This window comes from Schistocerca cancellata, chromosome 2 (assembly GCF_023864275.1).
Source record: "Schistocerca cancellata isolate TAMUIC-IGC-003103 chromosome 2, iqSchCanc2.1, whole genome shotgun sequence".
NCBI lineage: Eukaryota > Metazoa > Arthropoda > Insecta > Orthoptera > Acrididae > Schistocerca > Schistocerca cancellata.
This window is the reverse complement of record NC_064627.1, coordinates 860,388,962-860,414,504: the sequence shown is the minus strand read 5'-3', so window position 1 is coordinate 860,414,504 and position 25,543 is coordinate 860,388,962. Positions and strand designations below refer to the sequence as shown.

The following is a 25,543-nucleotide window of genomic DNA, read 5'->3' as shown; positions in this document are numbered from 1 at the left end:
GTCTTTCTCCATCATAGAAGGAACATCCAGTTTCTTGTAGCCCTAATTAGAAGACCTCATTCAAGCTCTGTGAGGTGATGATAATGGCTTCTTTGTCACCTTAAAGATATTCTTGACCTGCATCAACTCACTACTTCCAATCTCAAGCTGAAGACTGTTACAGTGTGTATTTAACGCAAACCTGATTTGCATCCTCTTAGCACACCTACCAACTTTTGTTTATGTCGCACAACTCTTCATTCGTGTTGTGATTTTTTTTTCTTTGTGTGTGTGTGTGTGTGTGTGTGTGTGTGTGTGTGTGTGTGTGTGTGAATATTTTAGTGGTTCAACCTGGAATAGCAACAACAGTGTAAAAATAGAAACAACATACATATTGTAGGAACCACTCGGCCTCCATTGTACTGTGCTTGTTATTAATGTGCCCTTGGAACTGTTATTATTTGTGGGAAACGTACACAAAATACTGCAAACAGTATCATTTGTGTTTCAGAGTACATTTAGAAGACACTTTTCTTTAACACTTCGAAGATTTTCAGATGCAGCCTTCAGAAACGAAACAACCACTTTTTAATCTACATGCTATAAAGATGAAAATAGAAAATGAAACTGTGAAATGCCTTAGTATTTAGATGTACCTGCAGAAATAAGAAATTCAAACAGTTCAGCAACAATGCAGATGAATAAAAACTGAAGACTTTCATGTCACAGCTTGCATCTGCTCTGCCCTCTCCTCATTAAACACATATGTATATTCAAGTGTCTGTATGCATGACGTGGGCCTGTTTGTCTTCTGGTAAATTGTGAGCCTGGAATCTGAAAGGTCATGGTATCAAATCGTGATCAAACCATTCTCCCCCCCCCCTCCCCCCTCAACAAAAATAAATAAATATCTCCCCCCCCTCCCCTCCCGCCGGGGTACCTTTAGCTTAGAATTCACATCTCAATGATGTGAATATTTGCCAGTACTGACATGTGGTTTGGATTCCATGTTAAACTGTAGATCCCTTTCCCTGCTAGATACTTGAGGTAGGTTAGGGACTAGCAGGTTGCTGAAGTGAATTCAGTGACCAGGCAATTGAAACATGGAGAATTATTATTATTATTATTATTATAGTAATACCTGACTTGCATTTTAGTTGACGGATCCAGTATCATTATAAAATACTTGGACAGATTAAATTACTGACACTAATACTGAGAAATGAAATCTTTTTCATTGGAATAGTGCACTAGTCCTCCTCTTCCATCATTTCAAGGAAGAATCATTTGATATTTTGGGCACTGATACGTGTCCTGTTGATCACCCTCTATACTATCATAATTTGATGTTGCTTTCCTTCTGTGCTTGTGTAATAATGTTACATTGTGGGTGAGGTAAGGTGTCAGAACCTGTTTTGGCTCTTGTGTCTTCATAATTCAGATGTAAAAGAGAAATGAGAGTGGAATTTGTGTAAATGATTCCACAATCTCCTAAGTAGCATCCTGGGATTTGCTGGGGTTTTTAAAATTCAGACTTATTTGGTGCATTCATGCCATCTAGGAGCCAAGTAAATAAGACATTTCACTATGTAGCAGATGCTTATCCCAGTTGGTGAATGAACATAATGATTTTCTTTAGGAGGTCTGCAGTTTTCTTCAGGGGTGATATAATGCAGAAGATGAGCAGTCGATGTACAGAATGTAAAGAAAATCGGGTGGTAAAAATCATTTCTTGAATATTTGTTTAGTCTGGTCGGAAAGAAAGTATTGCAATGTTTCAGTGTAGGAGTGCAATTTGTGTTTTGCAAATGTGTCTTAACTTATTCAGTTATTGGTCCCTCTTCACCACCAATCCCTTGGTGACAGTGACACATTTTTGTTAGATGTTGCTTTATGCTGCCCTTCTTTTTCATTCTATAGTACAGTTGCATTGCACCCCTTGATACATGATTATGTACATTCCATTTTTTGTAGTGTAATGGTTCTGTGGCAGAGTATAACCTATCGTTTGGTTTACTTTCTGTGAGATTTGTGAAAAAATAGCTTAAGTGTAGAAATGGAAGTTGTATTTAATGTCAAATCCTTAGGTGTCTTACATGATGTACACAGGTGATAATTCATTATCAGATGTACAAAGTTTCTGAACAAATGTATAATAGTAACAAGTTTACCTAACCATTACTTGTAACCTCACAAAACACTACATTTGAGTAAAATCAGATTCTAATTGACTTGCGACTTTCTTTCCGGCCAATATTTTGGGCTGCATGTGATCCTTAGCAGATGTTTATGTGTGCTGTAGTAATGTGGAGTATTTTGGTCTAGCTGGTGCAACAGCAGAGACGCTTTATCCAACCTACTGGGAGCGTGGGTTCCTCATCCGCAGTCCCATGTCAGTCAAGAGACCACCATTTGTTGAGTGTCCATGCTGCAAGAAGACATTCAAAAACCCAGGATCCCTGTACCATCACATGAGCACCCACAGGGGGCAAACAAAATGCTTCATCTGTGGCAGAGTGTTCGGTCGTATACACACTTTGAAGATACATCTTGCCAAGGCACATAGTACTTTTCCAACAGGCTGGTCAGAAAGATCTAACAGTGACTGAAACATGCAATTTTTTCATGATGGAAGCTGAATTGAAACATTTGAAGTGGAGTATCTTTGCATGAAGAAACTTAGAAGTGTATGAATTATCCAAAATGTGACTCAGTTAACATGTAAAGGACTTGGAGAACTGTTACACATGTCTCAGTCATTGTGTTTACAATAGTCAGTTGGTGGAAATATTTGTACATCAAAGAACTTCAAACATGTTCCAGAAAATATTTACTGGTGTGTTAATTATTAACATTTCATTTGCTCTTGTAGCTACATGTAAAAAAATTATAATCATAGAAAGAACTTTGGCAAGACAGTTTTATTGTTATTGTGTGAAATGTTTAAGAAACAATGTGCTTCCGTTTGAAACACCAATGATAAGATCCAATACACATCTAGTGTGCCTATGACTTGCTTCAACACTTCATTCCTGTTAAAGATGAAGCTCAGCAGATTTTTTCATAATTATTTACATAAATTGCCTGTGTGGTAAGTATTCCCTCAATTATATGAATACCTCCGTTGGAATGTTTCTGTTGCTGCAAAAACATGTGATAGACAGCTAATTTTTGTACTCGTAAATATAAGATAATCAATGCTTTAGTGACGCCCAGTTTCATGGTTGAATATTTCTAATATTTTATTTGAGTATACCAATTCATTGCTTTTCTTATTTGAACATTAGGGTAGAGCAAGTCAGTGCTGTACACTGTGCAGAAAGTAACAAACAGTATGTGCACGTTATGTGGATTTGGTGCCCTCTGTCTTATGACAGATTTTTTATTGTCCATGGAGGTTTGATTGGTGGGCAAAAAATAATTATGTAATGGATTGAAAATTGTTAGTTATATTCTGAATAAAAGCACATTGTGATTGACATATGCAGTGATAGAGGACAGTATTAGTGGTATGCAGCCAACAATGCTTCACAAGGCTCTGCATGTAATCTAAAAAACAGGCAATGCAGTAGGCATATGGCACTTGAGAAAGAACTATGAGGACCATTTGGAAAGTAACCTCCTTTTGGCTGTACATACAGAAACTTCATAGAAAAAGATTCTTATGTAAATCTTGAAACCAGTTCTTTGCTATTTTTCAACATAGTCACCATTTAAATTTAAGCATTTTGTCATACCGTAATTTACGAATTCCTTCTTCATAAAGTTCTGCTGTCTTTGTGCATAGCCAGTCTTTCAAGGCATTTTGATGTTCATCATCATCATTGAATTGCTGCCAAGTAAGGCACTTCTTCATGTGAGTGAAGAGTTGAAAAATGTTTGGTGTCAAGTCTGGGCTGTATGGGCCAGGACCAAAATCGTTCCGTTTTAATTGCTTCAAAATCAGAAGGCCTATTGTTCCTGCCTTCATTATGAATGTTTGCTAAACCATTATTAAAAAATGAGACCCATTGCCACACAACACTTTCACTCACAACATTTGGATCCTACACAATACTCAATACAGAATTATTGATTTAAAGTCTGCCCCTGAATCATTTTTTGTCAAAAGAACTCTCATTACTGCTTGCACATCAACTTTCATGGGATTTTTTTTTTAATTACAGCTCATGTGTTTTGAGGTTATAACAAGCGAATTCATGAAAAAAACAAGATTCATACTTTCACAGCTGGACACATACTGAATCAGACAACATACAGATGTGACAAAGGCAGCACTCCACCCACAATTACTATTACCATGCTAGAATGATGGTTACTTTCTTAGCTGCCCTCATGCAATTGGATGGCAGCTGACTCCTTTTACTCGACTCCCTGAAACGTCAATCACAAAGTAATTTTGATTGGAGTGTATGTAGATGGATAATAAACTCAAGTCGAAGCTGGCAAAGAAACTAAGCTGAGCTTTCTTTATACTTCTTGTGGGCACAAAATTTTATTTTTTGCTAATATTGATTAAAACAGAATACACGGATCAACTTGTCAATTGCTGGAACAGGAGCAACTATATCGTGGCTGATAGAGAAGCACATCTTTGAGATTTTAAAAATGAGAAGCCTGAAGTCTGGCTCTTCATTTTTGCTTCTCTTAACCTTGATTCGGTTTTCTGCCTCAAATATTGTAATATTGTTAACGTACTTGTCAATCATGGATGTGGTGATTAATTTTGTGATGTGATGCAGTTTTGTCATTATTGTGGTCTTCTGTCCAAGGAATGGTTTGATGCAGCTCTCCTTGGTAGTCTATTCTGTGCAAGCCCCTTCATATATGTATAACTATTACAATTTATATCCAGTTGAACCTGCTTACTATATTTGGTCCTTGGTCTCCTACAACTTTTACCCCCACACTTCCTTCCATTATAAATCCTCTCAGTCTGTCCCTTTATTTATTTATTTATTTTCTCTCCAGTAAAGTTCGCGACAAATTTCTTTTTCAACCAATTTGATTCAGTGCCTTTTCATCTGCTATTTGGTGTACTCATCTAATCTTCAGAAGTCTTCTGTAGCTGCATATTTCAACAACTTCTATTCTCTTCTTATCTGGATTGATTGTGATTCATGTTTTACTTCTTACAAGGCTACACAGTAGACAAATACCTTCAGAAAAATGTTCCTGATGCTTAAGTTTATATTTGATGTTAATAGATTTCACTTTTTCAGAAATGCTTTACTTGCTATTGCCAGTCTGCATTTTATATCCTGTCCACATTGTCCATCATCAGCTCTTGTTGGCCAACACCTCTAACCAGTTGCCCAAAACCTAGCCTCCCACAACAAAGATACTGTCTGCTTCCTTCACCAACTTTCCACCATCCCCACACTTTTACCTCCCAGATCCCTACTTGTCACTGTTGATGCCACCTCACTATACACCAATATCCCTCATGCTCATTGCCTTGCCACTATCAAACATGACCTCTCCTGATGTCCTTCAGACTCCGGATCCACCAACTCATTCCTTATACATATTATCAATTTTATTGTGACCCACAACAATTTTTCATTTGAAGGGAAGGTTTACAAACAAATCCACAGCACAACTAAGGGCACGCACATGGTGCCCTCCTATGCCAACAGGTTCATGCGCAGTCTACAGGAAACCTTCATAGTTTTCCAAAACTTCCAACCGATAATCTTTTTCAAGTTCATTGATGATATCTTAATGATTTGGACTCAGGGCCAGGGCATCCTGTTCACATTCCTTCACATCTTCAACATCTTTTCCCCCATTCGTTTCACCTGGTCGTCCTTTACCAAACGTGCCACTTTCCTGATCATGGACCTCCACCTTGCTAAAGGCTCCATCCCACCTCTGTTCACATTAAATCCACTAACCTCCAACAGTACTTGCATTTCAACAGCTGCCATCCCTTTCATACCAAAAACTCCCTCCCATACAGCCTAGCCACCCATGGACGATGTATCCATAGTGACGAGAACTCCCTTTCCCAGTCCGCCGAAGGCCTTCATAGACAGGCAGTATCCCCCAAACCAAATCCACAAACATTTTTCCCACGCCATATTCTGACCCCCCCCCCCCCCCAATCTTCCCACAACCCCCAAGAACTAACCACAAAGCAGTGCCCCCGATCCTCCTCGTCACCCTCAATATCACCCTGGAGTGGAACAGCTGAACCGTATCCTTCACCAGGGCTTTGATTACCCTTTTCCTGCTCTAAAATTAAGGACATCTTACCCAAGATCCTTTGCACCCCTCCTAATGTGTTGCTCCATTGTCCACCCAACCTACACAACATCCCTGTGTGTCTCCCACTCTCAGCCCCTTGCCACAGAGATCATATCTCTGTGCAAGACCAGCTCAGTTAATTCACCCAAGACCTCCTGCTCTAGTCTTTTCACAGGCTTACCCTACCCCATCAAGGGCTGGATCACAAGTGAAAGCAGCGATGTCATATAGCATCTGTGCTGCAAACACTGCACAGCCTTTTGTGTTGGTATGACTACCAGCCAGCTGTCCACCAGGATGAATGGCCACCACCAAACTGTTGTCAAGAACAAAGTTGACCACCTGACAGCACAACATACAGCTGAGCACAACATTCTCAATTTCATTGGCTACTTCACAGCCTGTGCCTTCTTGATCCTCCTCTCCCTCACCAACTTCTCTGAACTATGCAGATGGGAGTTATCCTCATAACACGTCCTCCGATCGTCTAATCGTCCCGGCCTCAATCTCAGGTAACCCGCTGTCCCCACACCTTCCACCCAACAGTTCCCCTTCCTCCATCCTATAACCCCTGCCAATTCATGTCCTCATGTCACCTTTAGTATGTGCCACTTCCTAATGGCTGCTACAACTATACCTGCCACCCCTCCCTCCACGTTGCTAGCCAGCAATTCGGCCTCCTTCCGAGCCACTAGCAACTCACCTGCCAGAACCTGTCCTTGCCTTCTGCTTCCCTCTTCCTTTGCCCACCCCATACGGCACCACCTCCACCACAATCAGCCCACCTGCTGCAAAGAAGCATTGGCATTGTCAGTCCAGCTGGCACCGCATAGGCACGTGTGTGCATTTTTGTGAGAGTGTTTATGTGCCTGTTTACTGTAGATCATCAAGGAATAACTTCCAAAGCTAGTAAGTTTTCCTTCTTTTGTGTGTGCCTATCGAAAACTCAACACTTCTGCTTTTCTGTGAGTATTTACATTCTACAAGAACTTTGCTACAACATTTGTAATGTCATCAGTTGTTTATCTTTGAATCGAATTCTGCCTTAAGTTAACCCAACGTTCTCTTTCTTGTGCCCAGATTTATTTCTCCAAAGTTATAGCATCATAAGTGAGGGGTTTTTTATTTTCTTTCAATCATACAACAGAAAAATTGCTTTTTACTACCTGTATGACAGAAATTTCAGTTTCTAAGAAAACTTGAGTGAAACATGTCTAGATAAAAATGAGAAAAACGATTGCTTAAGGTGGAACCCTATCCAAAACATAAATTTATTTTTAAGCAAAAAGAACACAACAGTGTGCTTCAACCTCAGAATGAATCATCAGTTGTTTTATTGCCCAAATACCAAAACTCATCCATGACTTTTGTTTTTGCTTCCTAATCCAAATCCCTCAGCATCACCTGTTTTAATTTTGATTATACTCCATAACCCTTACTTTACTTTTGTTGATGTTCATCTTATAATCTCTTTTGAAGACATTATCTATTCCATTAAACTGTTTGTCCAAATCTTTTGCCGTTCTCAACAGAATTAGACTGTCAGACATTATCTATTCCATTAAACTGTTTGTCCAAATCTTTTGCCGTTCTCAACAGAATTAGACTGTCATTGGTAAACCTTAATTTTTTTATTTCTTCTCCTTGAACTTTTAATTCCATTTCCAGATTTCTCCTTGGTTTCCTTTCCTGCCTGCTCAGTGTACAGACTGAATAACATTGAGGATAGGCTGCTTCCTGTCTCACTCCATTCTCAACTACGGCTTCTCTTCATGTCCTTCGACTCTTATAACTGCTCTCTATTTCTGTACAAGTTGTAAATAATCTTTCACTCCCTGTATTTTATCCCTGCTATCTTCAGAATTTCAGAGTGTATAGCACAGTCGACATTGTCAAAAGCTTTCTCTAAATCACAAATCCTGTAAATTTGAGTTTGCCTTTCTACAACCTATTTTCTAGAATAAATGTTCCTATATTTCCCGAAATTCAAACTGATCTTCGCTGAGATCAGCTTCTACCAGTTTTTCCTATCTTCTGTAAATAATTCATGTCAATATTTTGCAGTCGTGATTTATTAAACTGATATTTCAGTACTAATCACACATACCACCACCTACCTTGTTTGGAAATGGAATTACTACATTCTTTTGGGAGTCTCAGGGTATTTCACTTGTCTCATATATTTTGCACACCTGGTGGAATAATTTTCTGTCATGGCTGACTCTCCCAAGGACCTTGGTAATTCTCGGGGATGTCATCTATTCCAGAGGCCTTGTTTCCAGTAAGCTTTTCAGTGTTCTGTCTAAATTCCTCTCACAGTATATATCTCCCTTCTCACTTTAACCCACATCCTCTTCTCCTTTTATATAATTGTCCTCAAGTTTGTATTCTTTACATAGACACTTTCCATCCTTTGCTTAATAATGGCTTGCCATCAGAACTGATAATATTCATACAGATTTGGGGTTGTTGTCTCCACTGGGGTCTGAACCGCACCCTGGGTTCGGCGGTGTGGGGTGGGTGGACTGCTGTGGCCTGTTGTGTTTTGAACCACTGAGTGCTATGGCGGGACGAAGCCCCTCCATCATTTCTAAGTCCCTGGTTTAATATACATACACGTGAATAGAAATGTCAAATACCAATTGAAATTTGATGTATTCAACTTAAATGCTATCATCAGTTATTTTATTAGTCACCAAGAAACTTAACTTCAAATTATCTTTTGGTATAACAGCTTTTGAATGCATGTTTTTGGGTTATTAAAATCTGTGTGGAAGGTACTTACTCTTTAAGAAGAGAAGGTATTTCTAAATTTACGCAGTATGTTGGCAAACTGTTCACATTTAATACATGATGTTCATCCTGAGAACTTTATTGTACTTAGAACTTTTATTTAATCAGTATAGAGGATTTGTTACTATCCTGTTCTACTGCTGATGAGAGTGAAAGGATATGAATTTTGTGCCATTTAAGATTTAGTTTAATGTGGATACACAGTAAGGCACCTTTTATTTCACTAAAACTATTTTTTGTTTAGCTGGCTTAATACAAAGAATAAAAAAATCATAGACTGGACTAGTTTCAGGTTACGACCACATGTGATATGTAGAGCAAAGGTATGGTTACCTAATTCTAGTGTATACAATAGCAAAGCAGTATGCTCCAACAATTTGCTCTATGTTCAGAATTACAGTTTAGGTACTATAGTCTGACAAGGTATAAAAAATTATAAAAATCACAAAGATTTTCTTGTGTGAGATTAAAACAGTTTAAATTGTACTTCTCAGCTGTGTCCTGTAGGGAAGAATAGCAAACTCTGCCTAGAGATGCTTAGAAAAGTTGTTGTTACGCCTTTTAATGTCTTTATCTTTTATAAAGTAAAGGGTTATGTGCTTCACCTTGGGTCTGTATTGTACCTAAAGATATTTCCTTTGTTTTCTGCCTCCACAGTCCTCAATGGGAGCAAATTAGGAAACATTGTGAAAATAGTGTAACACATAACCAGCGACCATTCCTTGCAGTCAAATGCTGTGGACCTTATTTCTGGACTGTTCTATTTTTTATTTTTGTGTGAACTGATACTAACATAATAGCAAATATATTATATTACACATGTATAACAATTTATAAAAGCATTTTCAGCTTCCATTACATGAAACACTTAAGCATTCATCAGCTTTTTTTTAGTAGCAATCATTAGTGTAAGGAAAACAAAATATCAGTTCCATTCTTCGTGTCGGTAACATTATGCTAGTCAAATGCAGCCTACCTCCTTCACCATACTACTCACCATGATATGGGTAGTGCATAGTTGTCCCCATTATGCTCTTTTCAGCTGAGCTGGAAAGAGGAGTAATTTTTGTATGCAGCTGAGCAGATTTCTGCATCCTGTATTGATATTCTGAATATGCAAACTTCAGAATATTGTCTGTTGCGACAGTTACTTTACCTGATTACAGAGTATTGCAGTTTTTCGTATTCTTTATGGATGATATTAGTAGCTATTAGAAGAACTTTTTTTTGTGTGATGTTTGTGAGTGAAGGATGACTGGAATTTCTCAAGAAAAATCTTTTTAAGAATGGGTACACCTAACTGGGTCAATAAAAGAGGCTGATAATTATTAGTCTGGAGAGGTTCCTTTACAGTATATTTCAAACTGATGATGTTTTGAATATGTGGCATCGTGGTCAGATAGAGAAAAAAGTTATAAAATCAACTATGATGCAGATATGCACAATCCTTACTAGTCTTTTTACTGTTTCTCTGCTACCATACATGTGATATATTATGAAAAGGATAGTTGCTACTCACTATGTAGCAGAGATGCTGATTTGCAGATAGGCACAACAAAAAGACTGTCAGAAAATTGAGCTTTTAGCCAACAAGGCCCTCATCGCAGATAGAACACACAGATAAACACACAAACGCATCTCACATTCAGATGACTGCAGTCTCTGGTTGCTGAGGCCACACTGCGGACAGCAGCACATGATGGGAGACGCTACTGGATGGTGGGGCTAAGGAGGAGATTATGCAATTTACTGTACAGAACTGTATATACTATGTTTCCTCAAAACTTAGTGAAAGTCCATTTGCAGAGAACCACTTAATAATTTTATAAAATGACACTATTTACAGTTACCTCAGCTAATTCTTGTTTATTGAATGTGGTTATTATACATGTATCATCAGCAGAAGGAACTAGCTTTGCACCTTCATGAACATAGAGTGGTGAGTCATTAATGTGTATTAAGAACAATAGGGGACCCAAGACTGTACTCTTTGGGACACTGTTCTTGATACCTCCTTGGTTATAGGACTTGGCTGATTTTTGCAGACTACCTGTGCTGTTCATTTTGACCTTCTACATTCTTCCAGTTAAATATGAATTAAACCATTTGTGCACTGACTCACTCGTACCGCAATACTTAAGCTTATCCAGAAGAATTTCATGATTCAAACAGTCAACAGCCTCTGAAAGGTCACAAAAAATCCCATTGGATGATGTTCGGATATTCAGAGCATTTAATATTTGACCATTGAAATCATATATAGCATTTTCTGTATTTAACAAGTCACCTGGTGGCAGTACATTGCTGCACTTAATTCTGTGTGGGACTTGGAATGTTTCCTGCAATAATATGATGATTTATGCTTTTAGTGTTTTCCTAAATTGTTGATATGAATCTTATGTTAATATCTACAAATAGCATGTGGTCTTCATCTTGCTACATCAGTTCTGTTATAAACAGTGACAATAATAATAGTTTTAGTACCAAACTTTTATTATTCATCAGTGCAAATAATTTTCTGTTTTCCTTTCTTCCTCCTCTTTCTTTGAATGTGCTACACATACACACAAACAGAATGAGATTTTCACTCTGCAGCGGAGTGTGCGCTGATATGAAACTCCCTGGCAGATTAAAACTGTGTGCCCAACCGAGACTCGAACTCGGGACCTTTGCCTTTCACGGGCAAGTGCTCTACCAAATGAGCTACCGAAGCACGACGCACGCCCGGTACCCACAGCTTTACTTCTGCCAGTACCTCGTCTCCTACCTTCCAAACTTTACAGAAGCTCTCCTGCGAACCTTGCAGAAATAGCACTCCTGAAAGAAAGGATATTGCGGAGACATGGCTTAGCCACAGCCTGGGGGATGTTTCCAGAATGAGATTTTCACTCTGCAGCGGAGTGTGCGCTGATATGAAATTTCCTGGCAGATTAAAACTGTGTGCCCGACCGAGACTCGAACTCGGGACCTTTGCCTTTCGCGGGCAAGTGCTCTACCAAGGTTCGCAGGAGAGCTTCTGTAAAGTTTGGAAGGTAGGAGACGAGGTACTGGCAGAAGTAAAGCTGTGGGTACCGGGCGTGAGTCGTGCTTCGGTAGCTCAGTTGGTAGAGCACTTGCCCGCGAAAGGCAAAGGTCCCGAGTTCGAGTCTCGGTCGGGCACACAGTTTTAATCTGCCAGGAAGTTTCATACACACAAACAGTTTGGATAGATTGTTAATTGTCTTTGAGTAAAAACAGATTTGCTTACTTATTAAAAGAAGAAAAAGAAATAGTGATTTCTAGTTGTAATTGATGACATGTCTAATGGATGACACTAATTCATGCTCGTCAACTTGCCCCTATGAGCAATCCAAAGCATAAGGTAGCCATTGTTTTATGAAGAATCAGTGTTATAGATCGTAGATTTATCATTTGTCTGTAGTTCAAATGGCTCTGAGCACTATGGGACTTAACAACTGCGGTCATCAATCCCCTAGAACTTAGAACTACTTAAACCTAACTAACCTAAGGACATCACAGACATCCATGCCCGAGGCAGGATTCGAACCTGCGACCGTAGCAGTCATGCGGTTCCGGACTGAGCTCCTAGAACCGCTAGACCACCGCGGCTGGCTTTGTCTGTAGTCCCCAAAACTGTTATTTTTAACATTTGATGATGTAACCATAGTTTTGCAATAAGATAATTATCGTTCAGCAGTAGTGTCAACTAAAATTCAAGATGTTACCCAATCTTTGAATGTTTCAAATTCCCAATATGTATATTTGTGACTTGAACTCAGGCTGAACTGCAACATCCTGAATCTTGTTGCACCCTACAAGGGGATATAGTGTGAGAGCAACCTTCTGAAACTCATAATATGTTTGAAACAGTATCAACATTATTATTAACATGATACTCTGTCAGTTTTGTGGAATTTGCTCCCTCCGACATCCAGTATTTTGTAATGTTCTTTGCTAGTATAGTGTAATGAACAATAGTAATTGCAATGTCTAGGATGGTATCATCATCATCATCATCATCATCATCATCATCATCATCATCAGTGTTTTGCCAAAAGGCAGGTTTTCACATGGTAGTTCTCCAGGCTGTCCGGTCTTCTGCCATCCTCTTCAGGTCTGCATAATTTCCTCTTCTCTTTATGTTGTCTATCGTCTTGTATCTCCCTCTTTGTCTCAGTCTTCACCCACAAATCAATCCTTCCAAAGCATCTGCTAGCAAGCCCTCCCTTCTCAATGATTGTCCCAACCAGTTCTTTTTCCTTTCTCTTACAACCTTCAGCAGACATCTTCTCTCACCAACCCTTTCCAGTACTCTTTCATTACTCGCTCTTTCCATCCAGCTTATTCTCTCCATTCTCCTCCACATCCACATCTCAAATGCTTCTAACTTTTTTCATCCTCTCGTCTCAGCGTTCATGTTTCTGCTCCATATAGTACCGCACTCCAGACAAAACATTTGCCAAGCCTTTTCCTTAGTTCTTTATCTAATTTGCCACATAAGAGTCTCCTCTTTCTGTTGAATGTGGTAGGATGGTCTAGAGCCAATCATATGCAGACCCCAGACGCAGTAATAATACCAGGAAAGAGACTTGAGATCAACAAAATGTTTTTTAGCAACCAAGATATCCACTGCTGTAGCTCATGGCATTTAAGACTGTGTGAAGGAAGTATCTCCCAGCTTTCATTCATTAGCTTTATAGTATGCTCAGCTTCCACCCTCATCCTGATCCATTTTGAGCTTGTGTTCAATCTGTAATGACCTCGTAAATCAATGGGATGTTAAAACCCAGTCCTCATTCTATGTTGAATTGGACAGGGATGAACAAAGAAATCATCTTTTGTTCTTTTCAAAATCAGAATGGCAGACTAAGAATTTGAACCCACTTTTCCTCAATAGGAGTAAGCACTTTAACCATTGTACAACCTCACTTTACTTTTTGGGGGGGGGGGGAGGGGGGGGGGAGGGTGTCAGCCATGCAAATGTAACTGATAGCATGAGAAGCAATATGATTTCCATTTTTAAAGACAGACACTATTTTGATTGACATTGATATTGATGTGTAAGGAATTTGCCGTACGGATTTAGGGTGAGCTATAACTATAACATGTCTTCCTTAAAATTTGATGACTTGACTTGGCTCGACCTGCTTCTTTTCAATGACCTGTGTCATCTGCCTTGACACTGATTGCTGTATGTGTATCTTCTTTGTGTTTCTATTCACAATGAAACAAATGTCATTAAACTTTTATTTCCACAGTTACCCACATTTTTCACATAAGATGTTTTGTGTATCTATAAACCATCATTTCTGTATTGTACACTCATGCCTCAGTAGTCTGCCACACAAAAAGTTTAATCATATTGGTTTGGGGACAGTCCTGCATTGAAGAGGTCCTGCAGCCAAGCAGAACAGCCAAAGCTGCACAGCTCTGTCCTTCCCAATCCCCATAAAACTACCTTTTTGTAGATTTTTCTACTTGGATTTAGCAGATTATATAATTTTGTAAGTAGGTTTATCAAAAATGAAGAATTTTTGCAAAAATATAACGTGAATGAACGACATTAATGAAAGATATTGTAAGCAATAATTTTTGACCACATAGCATATTTGCCTCGGCACCTGTTGTTTGTTCTTTAAGATCCTACATTACCATAGTAAAGCAGCAGCAAGAGCTCAGTTGTTTAACACTGAGTGAACTGTGCAGGTGCAGGGTTGCCACAAATTCTGGAAATGAGGGAATTTCAAACGTCTCAGGGAAATTTAGAAAGGGGAAAAAAAAAAAAAAAACACTGAAAATTTTCCATTGGTGAAATGGTTTGTTTACTGAGGTGTCATGCGTCGTCATTGGCTGGACGCAGCTGATTATGTGCACTGCTTCCCTAATCCCTCATTCCTACTGCTTCTCCCCTTCCTACCACTCCCCTCAGTTTGCAGTCAGAGCTGTCACCACTTCTTGCCGTTTGCCTAGCAACTTCCGACGAGAAGCGGGGAGGTGTGAAGAGTAGTATGTTTGGATCTGATTCTCAAAGACTGTACGCACAGCGGCCAGGGATGGTGGTCACATGAGCATGAGTTGTGCCTGACTGATTATGTGGAAGTATGTGTTCTCTTATTTTCTGGCAAAGGATGTGACTGAAAATTTAGTTGTGAGAGTGTGATTGTCTTTTCTACGTGCCTATCTGGGGCTCAGCAATCATCTTCATGGAGAGTTGCTACCTACTCTCATCAATATTGATTCTCAGAATATTTGCACAAGTTATCTGTTGCATAGATTGATCACCGCAGTCTCATTTCATCAACATGCTGTCTCTGACTCATGATTTAGCTGGCCACACGGGGGGACTTCCATGATGGGCCAAAACCACAAGTCATTTCTGTGGGTATCTCTAATGGATCGGGCCTGCCAATCTGAAGCCTATCATTTCCCACTAATGTGTAGGCCCTGCCTGTCATATCTAATCTTACCGATCTGCCCATGGCATTTTATTTATTCTAGCACATCTTGGCAACACAGCACCCAGTCCACGAGCAGCGAAAATCTCCAACCCAGCCAGAAATCAAACCCGGACCCACTGCATGGTAGGAAAACACATTACCATTCAGCTAAGCGGAAGGACACACAATACCACTAAAATAATAAACATAACACAGTGAGTGATAACTGCCAATAACGGTTAGTAGAACCAAAATTTTATTGGTGGTCACCTAAAGTGTTGGTTTACACAAGTCTTTCCCGCCTTATACACTTCTTCCAAGAGACCTACTTTTCTCTGAGGTCATTTCTGAAATCAGTGAAGGTATTTTAAATCTGTCTTGCGATTCCAAGGAAATGCACATTTTTGTCACCAAATGTATTTCGTTTTATTGAAATAAAATAACATCAGTGGTCTTAATGAAACACACATACAGTGAGGCTTGCTTTCTCCATCTAAATACAGTTCGTTACAAAAGATGTTAGTACTTAAGAATTTTGCTCACCCATTTATAATTACAGAAGTCCCTACTTTTTTTGTCAACTTACGTGTTTAGTCATCCTTGCAAAATTTGTTAGGGGAAAATGCTAAAACATGTCTGGAAACCAGGAAAATATCACTTGGGGAAACTTGTGGTGACCCTGAGGTGGTAGCTATGTGAACCAAGCACACTATTGCCACATAAACCTTATTAGTGATAGACATTTCTTCAGTAGTAGTCATTTCTTTGTAATGTTACTTGGACAAAATGATACTCTGACAACAGCATGCGTTTACAGTTGCAGGCTGATTGAAAGGCTTCTTCTAGGAGGTGGAAGATAGTAACATGAGGGCTAAGAGAATTAATACACATCTACTGATTACTTCTTAAACAGTCTTTCTATCCCGTGTTTCGTGCCCCCTCTTTGTCTGACCTGTTTGGTATCACCAGCATCACATAAAATAGCCACTACTTTGGGAGGGAGAGAGTTTTGTTGTATTTCACCTAGGATATCCCATTATTACAGTAACTCATTTATAGTCCTCATTTAATTATTTGTGTAGAATTACAACTGCAGCTCTTGCAGTAGAAGACCAACAGGCACAGACATGTTGCTGTCAAGACTGAACTGTGCTACAGTAGCATTAGTGAGCGATATAAGAAGTATTGATTGGAGACTCCATGTTGTCTTGTGCACTACGACCAGATAACAGGTATACTTGAAAAAAGAGACAGCATTGGTCGTATATTTTTACTATCGCAAAATCGATTTTCTGTCACTGAGTGACCATCTTCAGTGCTAGAAGTTGTGCTATGTTGTACTCTCTGATCGTAATGTGAAAAAAATTTTTAACTTCTAGCACTGAAGATGGTCACTCAGTGACAGAAAATCGATTTTGCGATAGTAAAAATATACGACCAATGCTGTCTCTTTTTTCAAATAAGAAGTATTTCAGAACTTTGTGGGTGGAAGATGGCTGTTGAACACATATTTGAGTTCTTTCATATGTTCAGCAAAAGTGTTTGGATGTAGCGGCCTTACTGTTCTTCTCTTGCCTTTTCTTTCGTATTTTCTGGGCCTAAGGCCATTCATTTTTGCTAGGAGTCAGAATCGAGTTTCATCAATAATTGTTCCCATTTTGTGAACATCAACCAGAGCAACTTGTAAATCTTATTTACTTTAACATTTTCCTCACATTGTAGCTGCTCACATTAATGACTTGCTCTTGGTACTCGTCTATAACACTCATCTACTTTAGTAGCATACTCCTTGCAAACACATTATTACCTACCAACTGTGTTGCCTGTACTTTCTTTACAATCTGTTAAAGTAAGAATTGAAGTGGTGGTCACTTTCTGTCTGTTGGTTTTAATATGTTCCCCATGTTGTGGGTGGACCTGTGTGTGAACTGTGGCCTGTTGGTTTACAGTAGAAACTATTTTCTTTTACTCCAATAAACTTTGTTAATGGGAAGCTGTACTGTAATTGAAACATGAGAAGACATTGACCTATAGATTAACAGAAGGTCAGGAGGGAGGGGTGTGGTGGAGGGGGACAGATAGCTGAAGAAAATTAATAATAGTGACAAGAGAAAAAGAAACTCTATGTTTATGAGTTACAAAAAATGGAAAAAGAGTAACAGGTAAGTAAGAATTTCATTACTGCAAGATGAGTTGTAGATAATACAGAAAATTATTTTGGGCACCTTTCTGGATTTGAACAAACATTATGGGTAGAGACAACATGAGTAACAACATAATGGGTAAAATAGATTTTTGGAAGAAGAGAGTGCCAAATGAACAGATTCCCATAAAGTAGGTAAAGTTGTCATCAACTTGAAGGTTGATTAAGTGCCACAGTGCTCTACTAGGCATGTTGGTACTAGAGATAGCATGCCCTCACCTTTCTCTGGCTTTTGAACAGACTTACCCAGTCACTTAAAGGAGCGCCTACGATGTAATGAGGATTATGAACTATGGTGCAACACCCCTCCCCACCTTCCCCTACAAACACACACACACACACACACACACACACACACACACACACACACACACACACACACACACACACAGATATGAGTGCTTTGTTTGGTTAGCAGAAACTTGAATTCGCACACGCAACGACCTTATTTGCTAAATTCAGTGCTAAATAACTCTGAAAGGGTGCAATGTATTGCATTTTTTGTTAACATTTATGTCTCAGTACAATCTGCCCTACAACATCACGACAAGCATTTCAGACATTTTCTGACCACCCTATGTGTGTGTCTATACAAAAAATTGCTTGTGGTATGGTGCAGCAGTAAACCACACATTCAGGATCTGAACCCAGCTTCCATAATATGTTCCAGACTTTCATGGTTACCCTGCCTGTAACCTTTGCCCTGATTTTAGCTGTTGGCATCCATTTGTCAGAGCTAGTTGAACAACGTTGTGATATTCTCGGAGTGTAGTTCTTCAGGAAGGCCATGCCTGCTCTTATTGGCAGTGTTGTCCTGAGGCTGTCTCGTCGCCACATGTTCTGTTGTCATTGCACTACCGTCAGCTATCTGAACGAGTTGTCAGTTTGATGCTCCCATGTTCCTTGTACCGTGTTTCTCATAGTCTAATAGATGGTAATAAGTTGTGCATGCTTTTCTGTAGGTATGCTGTGTTTTGTCCCAATAGTCATCACATACACCCTTCTTTGTTTGTAGGAATAGCTTTTTTCTGTACTAAAAATAAGTTTGTATAATAATGAAACTTTAACCAGCATATCCCATAAATACTGCAGTATCAGTTTGATAGCATTGGGGCTAGGTGTTTGAATCATAGCATTGGGACTGGGTGTTTGAATTCTGGCTCTTGTATTGCATTGTTATTTTCTTTTCGTGTATTCTGTGTACCTTGTCATTCTTAGTCAATTCGGTACTTGTTTCTGCACCAAATCATTTTCCTTTGTTGGTAACTTCCATCAGCGGAACTTCAACCTTTGAAAACTTGAAATTTGATCTGTCTGACTTTTTTTTACCTTATTGTAATGGTTACTGCTGTGGCAGTTATTATTTAATTATTGCTTCTTTATCTGTAATGGGTTTGCAGGTACAGCTTTCAACTTCATATTCAGAGTTTAATTTCAACAAAACTGAGAACAGTCTTTTATATTGATCATTTGTAAGAAACAAAAATGAAAAAAGGTATCCTCTAACTGATTGTTGAGTGGCACACAGATACTTTACAGTACAGAAAATTTCTCTGGCTTTCAATGTACCACTCTTTTATGCAATTATTATTCCCACCATAAAATAAACAATGAAGGCTATAATCTTTATTAAGATAATAGGCATCTCTCTACTAGTTACCAATCTGGGATGTGGCTGGGGCCTATGAAAACATGAAATATTAAAAGACAATAGATCTCATAGTTTTTGGAAATGCCATTTCCTTCTGTGGATGGTGGAGCTGAAAAGCTGTTGAACAACCCAGCCTAAGACTGGCAAGGCAGATAGGACAAATTGTAGGAATAGGGTAGGTTCACTGTTTTTACTGTTTCATGTCTTTTGCCATTTCATATTTTTGTTGCCTTTGTTCCAGTTATTCCAGCTTTGTCAGGTGGTAAGTAGGTGCTTCCTTTGTGTCTGTAACATGTAGTTTATAAACATCATTCAAAAAACACATTTTGTGTTAATTGCATTGCGATGACACACGGAAGTCTTTGACCTGTACTGCTTCTGTGGTCTCGTGAAGTCTGGAGATGGTCTCGAAACTGTTCTTTTCTTTCTCTCTGTTTCTCAGACCAGACCACGTGGGAGACATCCCTGTCAGGGGTCAGGGCACTTCAGCCACATCACCGCTGCCACGAATGTGGGAAACTGTTCGTGCACGAAAATTCACTGCGTCAGCACAGGTTATGGCACCAGGGAAGAACCGTGTGTCCAGTGTGCATGCGTGTTTTCAATCGCATGTATGCTATGAGGTGTCACATGGCAAGAGTGCACCTGGCATGAAAGCAATATACTGCTGTAATTTCTCATTTTGTGACCTTGAAAAACAGAAATATGAAGCTACATTTTTATCCATATTTATTTTTTTAAAGAGAGTGTGGAAGCTTTAGCTACAAGCCAGCTGTTGACTGGAATTTTATGGCACATTTCACAGAATCCCTTGTTCTTGTGGTATTAAAACATAATCGCAATCATGTTTTTGCAATTCCCATGAAGGAATTAGAACATATATCTATATGTAGTAAGATCTATACGGTTTGAAAATGACCTTTTCTTTTGACTGCCTTTAATAATTCAATCAGTAGAATACTGGATTATTTAAACAAAGCATTTATTTTTCTGGCTTAATGAAGACATCTTTGCATACAAGATGGGACAAAATGTGGTTCACAATTTCAAAAGTATCCATCTATTAGGTAATACATTGCAACAAAATTGATAAGAAGAAAGGAAGATTAAGGTTTAATGTCATGTCAACAATGAAAACATTAGATACAGAGCATAATGTCAAATTGGGGACTTCCTGGAAAGGAATCTTCTCGGCATTGGGTTAAAACAGTTTACGAAAATCAGGTAAAATCCATATCTGGATGACTATATGGATATTTTAGCAAATGTCCTCCCAAATACAAGCCAAGCATCTTAACCAGTGCACCATCTCTCAGTAACAAAATTTATGTTAGTATAAAGGAAATGCAAATGAGTTTTCGAGCGCATTACAGATGTTCAGTTTTCACATGTCACACAGAACACATGAAGCTTATGATGAAACCGATTCGAATCCAGTGCACAACAAAATTTAAAATGAAACTTGCTTGAAACAATGGATACTGTGCTTACATTATGCTTATATTAGTATTTGCCACCTTCTCACTTCCCCTTTTTAGCAGTTCCCATTTTCTTGCAATGTGGTACCCTTTGCAGTAACAGTTACTTTTCGAAATTGGTAACATTATTTTCACTCAGCTTTTACTTGAATCTATGAAAAAACGCCATGCCTGCATTTTGAATCATTATTTAGTTTTTTGTAATGAAATTTGAAAGTTCTTACTTAGTTGCAATTGTTCCTGTCACAGCCATTCATAGTTATGTAGAGCAAGTATACGCAAATACCAAATCCATGTTTTGTCAGTAGCTTGTTTTTCAATATTTTGAGAAGTCTGCCTTCTACAGTGTGCCTCTATGATACTGTGCCAGATTTTTGCACTTTCAGAAAGTGGAGAAAAGTATCCGTTAACATAAGGTACCAATTCTGGGGAAACCTGTCAGTTAAAAGTGATGAACAAAAATTGTTTTGACAGTACTGTTAAGCTGCTGAGGTGCCATATTAAGGTCATGCCCAGGCCAACACAACTTGGAATCAGTGTTTTCCTCTTTTAATGATCTTTCTGCCACCTTTTTGTGGAATTTTCATTACATTTTTTGTATGTACTATATTTGAGGGTCTACATTTACATCTGTTTGTTGCGAACCACCGTGAGATGCATGACAGAGGCTACGTCTCAATGTACCAGTTATTAAGGTTTCTTCCCATTCCATTCGTGTATGGAGCATGGGGAGAATGAGTGTTTCAGTCCTCTGTGCGTGCAGTAATTATTCTCATCTTATCCTCATGATCCCCAAGTGAGTGATACATAGGGAATTGTAGTATAATCCTAGAGTCATCATTTAAAGCCAGTTCTTGAAATTTCGTTAATAGACTATCTCAGGATGGTTTACATCTACCTTGAAGATTCTGCCATTTCAGTTCCTCCAGTATCTGTGTGACACACTCCCATGAATTAAACAAACATGTGACCATTCATGCTGCCCTTTTCTGTATACTTTCAATATCCCCTGCTAGTCCTGTTTGGTATGGGTCCCTCATACTTCAGCAGTATTGTAGAACCGGTCACATGAGTGATTTGTAAGCTATCTCCTTTGTAGAGTGAGTTCACTTCCTGACTATTCTACCAATAAACTGAAGTCTACCACCTGCCTCACTCATGACTGAAAGTAAGTGATCATTACATTTTGTATCCCTACAAAGTGGTACACCCAGGTATTTGTATGAATTGGCCAGTTCCAACAGTGACTCATTGATATTATAGTCATAGGTTACTACATTTTCTCATTTTGTGAAGTGCGTAATTTTACATTTCTGAACATGTGAAACAAGTTGCCAATCTTTGCACTACTTTGAAATCTTATCAAGATCAGACTGAATATTTATGTAGCGTCATTCAGTAGTACTTCGTTAAGGTAACTGTGTCATCTGAAAAAAAAAAAAAAAAAAAAAAAAAAAAAAAAAAACCTGATACCTGATGTTACTATTAATATTGTCTGCAAGATCATTAATATACAACATGAACAGCTGGGGTCCCAACACATTTTTCAGGGGCACACTTGAAGTTGCTTCTACATCTGATGGTGACTCTCCATCCAAGATAACGTGGTGCATCCTTCCTACCATAAAGCCCTCAGTCCAGGCACAAATTTCACTTGATACCCCTTATGATCACACTTTTGACAATAAGCGTAGTTGTACCGAGTCAAATGCGTTTCGTAAATCAAGAAATACTGCATCTACCTGATTGCCTTGATCCAAAGCTTTGTCATGTGAGAAAAGTGCGAGTTGGATTTCACATGATTGACGTTTTCGAAATCTATGATGACTGGCATTGAGGAGGTCATTCTGTTCAAGACACCTCATTGTGTCTGAGCTCAGAATATGTTCTAAGACTCTACAGCAAATCATGTCAAGGATATTGGATGGCAATTTTGTGGATCACTTCTACCATCCTTCTTGTAGGGGGGGGGGGGGGGGGGTGTCCTGTGCTTTTTTCAAGAACTGGGCATTGTTTTTTGTGTGAGGGATCTATGATAGGTTATAGTTAGAAGAGGGACTAACTCAGCTGAAAATTAAGTATAGAATGTGATAGGGATTCCATCGGCCGTGGAGCTTTTTTCAGTTTTGATAATTTCAACTGTTTCTCAATCCCACTGACACTACTACTGATTTCATTCATTTATTTCACTGGTATGACAATTAAAGGGGCAATTCTCCTTTGTAAATGGACATTTGAAAACAAAGTTAAGCATTTCAGCTTTTGCTTTGCTGCCCTCAATTTCAGTTCCTTTCCTATTCTTTAGGGACTGGACACTAACTTTGATATCACTAGCAACGTTGACATACAAGCAGAATTTCTTTGGGTTCTGTGAAAGATCACTTGACCATATTCTGCTATGATAGTCATTGAAGGCATCACACATTGCTCTCTTGACAGCCAAACGTGTTTCATTCAGCATCTCTCTATCTATAGCCCTACACTTTGTTTTACACCTATTATGCAGTAATCTCTGTTCCTTTAGAAGTTCCTTTACAGTGATTTTATACCATGGAGGTTCCCTCCCATTATGAACTGTTCTACTGGGTACATACCTACCAAGTGCATGGTTAACCGATGATGCAGTATCTTACCATGTTAAACTTAAGATTGATTGATGTCATGTGGTATAAGAAAGAGGAGGGGAGAGAGGCCCTCTGCAATTAAGAGATTCCTACCTCTGGTTTGTTTTTCGTCACTTACCACTTATAAAGGTGCCTCATCATGTAAGCATCTTGTGTAGTGACATGCAAAGTGATATTCATTGTTGAAAATGGTCCACCTTACCTCAAATGTGCTGTTTTTGATATAATTAAGAAAAACCTCATACCAGCACAGAAAACTATGCAGTTGTTTTTATAGTGATTTATAAGGAAACTGTCAATCTGTAACTCTTCGTGAGTTTGCTGTACTTACTGTGATGAACTCAATGCAGTCCTTATGTTTTACTGTTAAGGGATGAATTCAAAATAACAAGGTGCCTTTCAGAGTATTACAAATCAGTAACTTAAAAGACATTTATGGTAATGTGACACTGTACAGGGTAAGAAGGAAATAACTGTGAATGAAGAACAGAATTTTCAATAACTAGTTGAAATTTCAAACTGCGCAACAAAAGACAAAAATAGTTAACACTTTCTTTTTTGAAGTGGTGTTGTGTCTTCTCAGCCAGTTATAGCAGGTGCGTGTGCATGTGTGCGTGTGTATAACATACATATGTATAAGTCATTGTGACACCAGTGAAATTTAATTGTATAAGACTGTTCTTGAGAGAATGTACTAGTCTGGTGACGAAATTGTGGAATTTATTCATGCCTCTCTTAACTTAATTCTGCAACCATCTGAAGTTTGCTAAATACGTGCTGCTGATCTCTTAGTATATAAGATCTTAGTTATTGCTCAGTACCCAGTTAATCAGCATTGTGCAAAACTCAAATGTTTTGCCAGGATTTCTCGTGGCCAAGCACCAGTTGTTTCCTCACCCCCCCCCCCCCCCCCTCACACCCCCACCCTGTCCCCTGTCGCTCTCACTTTTCCCAAATTCAGAGGAGGAAGCTTATTACCAGAAAACCAGTTAATAACGTTTTACAAAAGTATTACATGTAATTTTCTGTTTTGATGCTGCTTCTTGTAGATTTGTAAAAATGTCTGACTAATGTTCAAAATTAAATGGATGGTTGTTCACAAAGAAAATTAAGCGGGCAATCATTGAACCTCGTGCAATGCCTTTCACAATTTCCCAACAATAGATTAAGTAACTTCACTGTTTAAATTCCGTAATGTAAGTTTCTGTATCTGCTTACTTGAATGATAATGTCACTTGTTTTTGGGCCACAAGATTTTAACATATTTCTGGTATTGTTGCCATCATCTATGTTTTTTATATTGTTTTTGTAGTTGATAGTTATTCTTGCTTTGAATGGAATAAACAAAAACTTGAGTTTTAAAAACTTGCTACATTTACTTATTTATTTATTCCTCCAGGAATCACCCCACAATGTTACAGGATTTGTCATCACAATACAACGAAAATATATGGCCCAAAATATACATACACATAGGATACGCAAGTGAGTTTTCACAAGGGTAGTACAGGGCAGGTGGTCAGCCATGGCCTTGCTGTGGGAATCATCCCAGCATTTTCCTTAAATGATTTAGGAAAACTTAAATCACAGTGGGCGAAAAGAGCTAACTCCACCCTCCTGGGTATGAGGACTGTGTGTAACAACTGCACTGCCTCGTTCGGTTGATCCCTATTGTATAAGGGGTGCTCAAAAAGTTTCCATTTGAGGGTGTTGCTGTAGCATATATGCAACATAGTATTACTCCAGTGCAGGTATATAAGCACCGACATACAGACAAGAGAATATTGTGACATTTGTGTCTTTTTGACGTGTGTGCAGTAAATGCAGAAACGTGAACTATGGAGTGGGTATGGGACAACATGTCTGTGCAAAACCACCATTGTGGAATAGTGCACAAAGTTAGTGCTCGTCACAATTTAATACAAAATGCCAGTCAATTTGGAACATATTGCAGGAGTTACGTAAACACAAGTAGAAGACACTCGAGCACTCATCCTATAGCCCTGATCTCACGCAATTATCACTCCTACGGTACCTTAAAAAAGGCCTTAAAGGGTTGATGATTCCTGTTGGACGAGGATGTGCAGCAGGCAGCTACAGACTTTATGTACCAGGACACAGTGTTTTAC

The 25,543-nt window shown here is 38.8% G+C and overlaps 1 protein-coding gene across 12 annotated transcripts in view; it reads left to right on the top strand.

Annotated features, from left to right (window-relative positions):
* Positions 1-25,543, top strand: part of LOC126162801 (broad-complex core protein isoforms 1/2/3/4/5-like) — a 538,471-nt gene that overhangs the window by 182,486 nt on the left and 330,442 nt on the right. The window contains exon 6 of one of the 12 annotated variants that reach the window (XM_049919541.1): positions 19,755-22,202. The exons of 10 other annotated variants lie outside the window; for them this stretch is intronic. In XM_049919541.1, the coding sequence (XP_049775498.1) occupies positions 19,755-19,966 (212 nt within the window). In that variant the 3' untranslated portion in view covers positions 19,967-22,202. Of the gene's footprint in view, positions 1-2,304; positions 3,329-19,754; positions 22,203-25,543 lie in introns of those variants that run through there. One more of the 12 variants, XM_049919530.1, reaches the window with a different exon arrangement.